Below are 6,575 nucleotides of genomic sequence, written 5' to 3' on the forward strand. Positions count from 1 at the left end.
AACACAGAAGTTCATCAACCGATGAATGAATAGCTAAAAGTGGTATATTTATACAATGGAATATTATTCAACAGTAGAAAGCAATGAAGTCCTGATTCATGATACACCATGGATGAACCTTGAAAATTTCTGCTAAATGAAATGCCAGCACAAAAGGCCACATATTATATGATTCCATTTATATGAAATGTCCAGAATAGGCAAATCCACAGAGACAGAAAGTAGATTAATGGTTGCCAGGGACTAGGGGGAGGAGGTATGGAGAATGACTGCTAATGGGTATGGTGTTTTTCTTGGGGGTGATAAAAGTGTTCTGAAAATAGTGGTGATAATTAAACAATTCTATAAATATACAAAAAAACAGGATTGTTTAAAAAAATAAAATAAAATAACTGGAGAGGAGGTATCAAAAGCACTCAGAAGCCAGTTTGAAGAGACTAACAGATCAAAAATGGGAAACAATTTGACCATTGAAAGGATAACTACATTGGATTGAAATACTTCAGATATGTTTAAATCTATGAGTTAGTAATGACCCCCAAATAACAACTCATTATTTTGAAAACTCTTAATAAAAAGGAAGAAAAGCATTTATTCTGCCTTTTCTGGACAAACTGTACTTTAGTTCATACAGAAACTATTTGGTTGCACCTCAAGGAAGCCAGATGTTCGGTGTGAGGAAATTTCTGTCTAAAAGTATAATTAAACAAATAAGGAGTGATGGGATTTAAAAAATACTTCTTGCAACCATGATAAGTTAATTAATCTAAGCAATGATCATCAATAACTGCTAGCATCATCAAAATGAGAGAAAACCAGGTTTGTATGTACCTGTTCAGCAGTCTTTCCAAAACAGAACTTGAATCTGATCAAGCCCCTATATCTCACTACCAAATTAGAGGAACTAGGGGACAAGAACATGTTAAATAATACCGTAGGGATGCAGTCAGTAAAAATCAGACTCTGGGAAACTCTACAGGACGAAAACAAAAATTACAAGAGAGAAAGGAACCTATAGATTAGAAGACACTTAAAGATATGCAATGCATGAACTGTATTTGGAACTCAATTCAATATGAAAACATTTTTTACTGTTATTATAAAATAACATTTACAATCCAACTTGAAAAATGGGACCACTGAACTACATATTTGCTAAAATCAAAGAATCATTAACTTTTTTGGTATGATAATACTGAATAGGTTATGTTTTATATTGTAGAAATATGTACTAAACTATTTACAGGTGAAATAAAGGGATTTGCTTTAAAATATGGAGGAATGGTGTGGCCATTAAAGAGATAGCATGAGGGAGTTTTTTTTGTTTGTTTGTTTGTTTGTTTTTGTCTTTTTTCGTGTCCGGCAACGGATCGCAACCCTCAGTATCGCGCCCATACCGGACCGGCAACGGGATCGCAACCCTCGGTGCTGCGCCGGCACCTCGCTCAGCCAGTGAGCGTGAACCGGTCTGTATGTGGGATCCGAACCCTCGGCGGGAGCGCCGCCACACTCCCAAGCGGCGCACTGTAGCAGTGGGCCACCGGGTCGGCCCAGCATGAGGGAGTTTTTTGAGGTGAACTATTTTGTATCTTAATTGTGTGGTGCTAACCATAGGTTTATATGAGGAAAGATTCACTTATCTTTTAGTTCTATTTTTCCATGAACTTTTTGAAGTACCCTCTTACATGTGTTAAAGTTCATATAACTGACACCAAAAGGGAAAAAAAGGTCAATTTTATGGCATCTTAATTTTTAAAATAAAAAATTTAAATCCCTATTATGGGGGAATGAGCAGAGGAATAGATGAAATAAAATAGGCCATGACTTGCTAATATATGAGGTGGGTGATGAAACAGGGGTGTTCATTACACTATTCTGTCTACTAAAAAATCATATGTATAATTATTTAGAATATAACATAAAAGCTCGGGATATTTGAAATTGTAGATGGAAAGTTTAGGAAAATAACTTTGAAATGATGTCCTAGTATTGCATGCTTGCTTAGTGTGGCAGTAATTGAAATATAACTGGGTGAAGTCATAAGCAAATGGAAGTGTTATGATTGAAGACGTTCTGTACCTTATAAATACATATGTAAAGTTACTCTCAAAGTTTTGTTTTGCTTCTATTTTATTTTATTTTATTTATTTTTAGGATGAGAGAGGCAGCAAGAAAAATAGAAGAAAGACATTTTTCCAACCATGCAACACATGTTGAATTTCTGCCTGTTGAATGGCGGTCAAAACTTACTCTTGATGGAGGTATATTTTGCTTAAAAATTTATTGATTTAAGCAGTGGCAAACTTTTACCAAAGTAAATGTAGTAAATTTTAGAAAACACATTTTGCTCATTCGGAACAATACTTACTCTTGGTCCTAGACTATGTAAGAAAACAAAACCTATTGATTTTTAAAACAATTATACTTACTTGTATCATTTGGACCACCATATAGATTTCACAGATAACACTGTTTTTATGCATGTCCTCTGGATTGGGGGTTGGGGGGAGGTATGTGGAGGGAACAGAATGTTTTCTAAAGTTTTTGACATTAAAGTGATTTGTCAATACTTTTAAAACAGTTGTGGTCCTCAATTCCATATGAGCTTACATTTTCTTACTAATAATTTTCTTTCTCTATATTTGGAAGATAAAATCTCAGCTTTTTTTTCTTTTGTTGTTGTTCCTGCATCTCATAGGCTGGTGAATTATACCCTATCATAGAGAATTTTACAATGTATTTGTTCACATAAAATCATTTTAGTTCCCTTCCTTAAAGAGCTCTGAATATTAAAACCATTAATATAGAATGTTTAGGTTGATTATCTACATAATCTCGAAATGAGAGAATTGTATTGGGTATAATAGCAGCTGCCATTTGTGGATCCTTTACTATGTGCCTGGCACTCTGCTGTGCATTTTACATGGAGTATCTCATTTAATTTTCTAAAAAAATCTATGAAATGCCTGCTTTGTTTTCACCATTTTACTGATAGGAAACAGAAACTGAAACTCAATAAAAGGTAAACTTTACTGAGAATAGCAGGCAGAATCAAGGTCTATATGATGCCAAAGCCCCTCTTCACCACAGTGCTTAACTACCTCCCTGAATGTTTTCCAAGGACTCTTCCAGGTCTATGATTCTGTCTCACAGTCAGTTACAGCTAAGCAAATAAAAATGGCATCAAATGTAGTGGTTTAAAAAAAATTAAAAAGCTAGTGACCAAGGAAGAGGTCTCAGCAGCAGTGGTTCATATGTAAAGTTCTAGTGCAATAACAGCACTGTCCTTTGGGCATTTCTCATTAACCTAGATATATTTCTTAGGCTGTTCAGGAATGTAGACCACATGTATGAATTAACACTTACAGAAACCCCTGAGTTTGTCTCTGTTAGGTTTAAACTACTGTGGTAGTTTCAAAGGCATTATGATGAGTGAAAGAAGCCAATCTTGAAAGGTTACATACTTTATGCTTTTATTTACATGACATTCTGGAAAAGGCAAAACTATAGGGACCAGAGAACAGATCAGCGGTTGCCAGGGTTTAGGGGAGGAGAAGGGTTTGAATTCAAAGGGGCAGCATGTGGAAGTTTTTTAGGGTGATGGAACAGTTCTTTATTTTGATCATGGTGGTGATTACATAAAACTATATCTGCATTAAAATTCATAGATCCAATTTTACTCTGTGTAAATGTAAAAATAATATGAAAGGGTATTCACCTGTAGCAGACATCATTGCGCTCACTAATAATGAAAGACTAGAAACATTTTCTTTAAATCAGGAATAAGGTAAGGCTGTTCATCCTTGTAACTTAAATGTTCTTTGCAATAAGATAAGAAAAAGAATAGTTATACGGAATCGAAAGTATGTTTTGATTTGTAGGTCATCTGGATGTCTACTCAGAGTATACAGAAAGATTATTAGAATTAATAAGATAGTTTATCAAAGCTGTGAAATAGAAGATCCATGTATAAAAATAATTGCTTTTCTGTATACCAGCAACAAACAGAAATAGCACCAAACAGAAGTGCCAAGAAATGAATCTAACAAAAATGTATATTTATATTAAAATTTTTTAAACTATTAAAAGATACTAAATACAGCTCAAATACAAAAATAGATAATTTTCTTAGATTGGATAATTCAATATCCTGGAGATGTTAATTCTCCCAAGTTGATTTGTAGGTTCTATGCAGTTCGAATCAGAATCCCAACAGAGTTTTTTATGAAACTTGGCAAGCTGATTCTGAAATGATTATAGAACAAAAGGCCAAGAAACAGAGCAAGGAAGTGAAGGGGAGTCATGTCCTACTAGATAACCAAACCTATTATTTAATTTTTGTAATAAAGTCAGTTTAGGGGCTGGCCCGGTGGCACACTCAGTAGAGTGCGGCGCTTGGGAGCGCGCTGGTGCTCCCGCCAAGGGTTCGGATCCCATATAGAGACCGGTCCGCTCACTGGTTGAGCGCAGTGCGGGCGCAACACCGAGTGTTGCAATCCCGTTGCCGGTCGCGGTATGGGCGCAACACCGAGGGTTGCGATCCCGTTGCCGGTCGCGGTATGGGCGCAACACCGAGGGTTGTGATCCCGTTACCAGTCACGAAAAAAAGACAAAAAAAGAAAAAATAAATAAATAAATAAATAAAGTCAGTTTAGTATTGGCACAAGAATAGCCAAATAGACCAGTGCACCAGATTAGAGACTCCCTAAATAGACCTGTGCTTAATTTGAAAAGTTGATATATGTCAGAGCTGGCATCACAGTTCACCGATGAAAGGATGGCTTATTCTATAATACACTTGGTAACATTGTCCTTTAGTAGAAAAAAGTGAAAAATGATTTCTATTTCACATTCCAGATGGATCAAAGACATAATATATGAGAGCCAAGACTTAATTTTAAAAAACTATATGAGTATTTTTATGACCTCATGGTAGGGAAAGAATGCTTAAAACACTAAAATGCAAATATAAAGTAATATGGATAATTTTGATTAAATTAAAATTAATAACTTTTCTTCATCAATAGACCATAGATTATAAAAAATGAAAGACAAGCCACGAACTGGGAAAAGATGGTGCAACAGAGCAACAGATATAACCACCACAAAGGTTTAATATCCAGAATAAAGAACAAGAAACTTAAATGGTAAAGAAAATATATATCTATATGAAATGTACATCACACTAACAATCAAGGTGATGCAAATTAAAACCACAGTGCAATATTTCACACCCATCAGTTAGGCAAAAATTTAAGAAAGTGACAGTAGCAAGTATCATCAGGGATGTAAAGCAATGAAGATTCTCATTCTCTATTTATGGGAATGTAAATTGGTACAATCACTTTGGAAGATGATTTGACATTATCTTATAAAGTTGAATGTGCATGTGCCCTATGACACTGCCATTTAACTCCTAGATATATATCCTAAAGAAACTCATATAGGGCCGGCCCATGGCTCACTCGGGAGAATGTGGTGCTGATAACACCAAGAGCACGAGTTTGGATCCTATTATAGGGATGGCCAGTTAGCTCACTGGCTGAGTGTGGTGCTGACAACACCAAGCCAAGGGTTGAGATCCCCTTACCAGTCATCTTTATATAGGGAAAAAAAAAAACCTCTTATACGTGTGCACCAGGAGACAGGTAATATAATGTTGTCAGGATCATAGTTTATAATGGCAAGATACTAAACAACCCAAATATCTCCCAAAGGAAAATGAGTAAATTGTGACATATGTCTAGAGTAGAAAACTATACATCAGTGAACATGAATGGATTATGGCTATATGTATCAACATGGATGAATCTCAGAAACATAATATGGGGGGAGGGGAGAGACAAACCATACACAATACCTCATTTTACACATTGTTCAGAATCAGGCAAAATGAAATAAAATATTTAGGCTCTAGCACACAGTAAATGCTGTAGAAGTAAATGGCTACAATTATTAATATTATTGGACATGTAGTAAATCTATAAAGAAAAGGAAAAGCACAATTAATACAGACCTCTTATTGGTGATTGTTTCTAGAAGAGAGGGAGAGGCCTGTGATCATTTAGGGATATATAGGGAGCTTCAGAGATACTGGCAATATTCTCAAGCAAGATGGTAGAACATGTTTTCCTTTTTATAATTTTTTTTCCTTTTTATAAGTTATTCTTTCAACTGCCCATACATATTAAATATCTTCTTTTGTATGTGTGTGTATTTCACAGTAAAAACCTTTTTTTTTTTGTTTTTGGAAATTCATTAAAATGAGACGTAAACTGTTTACATATCAGCATGGTAGTCACACCCTTCACTTTTACAATTTAAAAATAGGTACAGGCTATAAATATATTGTACAACCCATGAACAGCCACAATATTTTCGTCTTTGAAAAGACTTCTGGCCTTTGCTTTTCATTACCTTCCAGTCATTATTACATTTATTAAAGTAGAGAACAAATAAAAATAAAATAACCTAAGCCAGTGCAGTGAAAAACTGGAGAATAAAAGAAGTTGCACTCGGGGCCGGCCCGGTGGCGCACTGCTACAGTGCGCCACTTGGGAAGCGCGGCGGCGCTC

At 35.4% G+C, this 6,575-nt stretch overlaps 1 protein-coding gene across 4 annotated transcripts in view; it reads left to right on the plus strand.

Annotated features, from left to right (window-relative positions):
• The window catches only part of DDHD1 (DDHD domain containing 1), an 88,380-nt gene that overhangs the window by 47,372 nt on the left and 34,433 nt on the right, over window positions 1–6,575 (plus strand). For all 4 annotated transcript variants that reach the window (XM_008566938.1, XM_008566937.1, XM_008566935.1 and 1 more), the window contains one exon: window positions 2,155–2,261. In XM_008566938.1, coding sequence (XP_008565160.1) covers window positions 2,155–2,261 — 107 coding nt within the window. The remainder of the gene's footprint in view (window positions 1–2,154; window positions 2,262–6,575) is intronic.

This window comes from Galeopterus variegatus, unplaced genomic scaffold (genome assembly GCF_000696425.1).
Source record: "Galeopterus variegatus unplaced genomic scaffold, G_variegatus-3.0.2 Scaffold279, whole genome shotgun sequence".
NCBI lineage: Eukaryota > Metazoa > Chordata > Mammalia > Dermoptera > Cynocephalidae > Galeopterus > Galeopterus variegatus.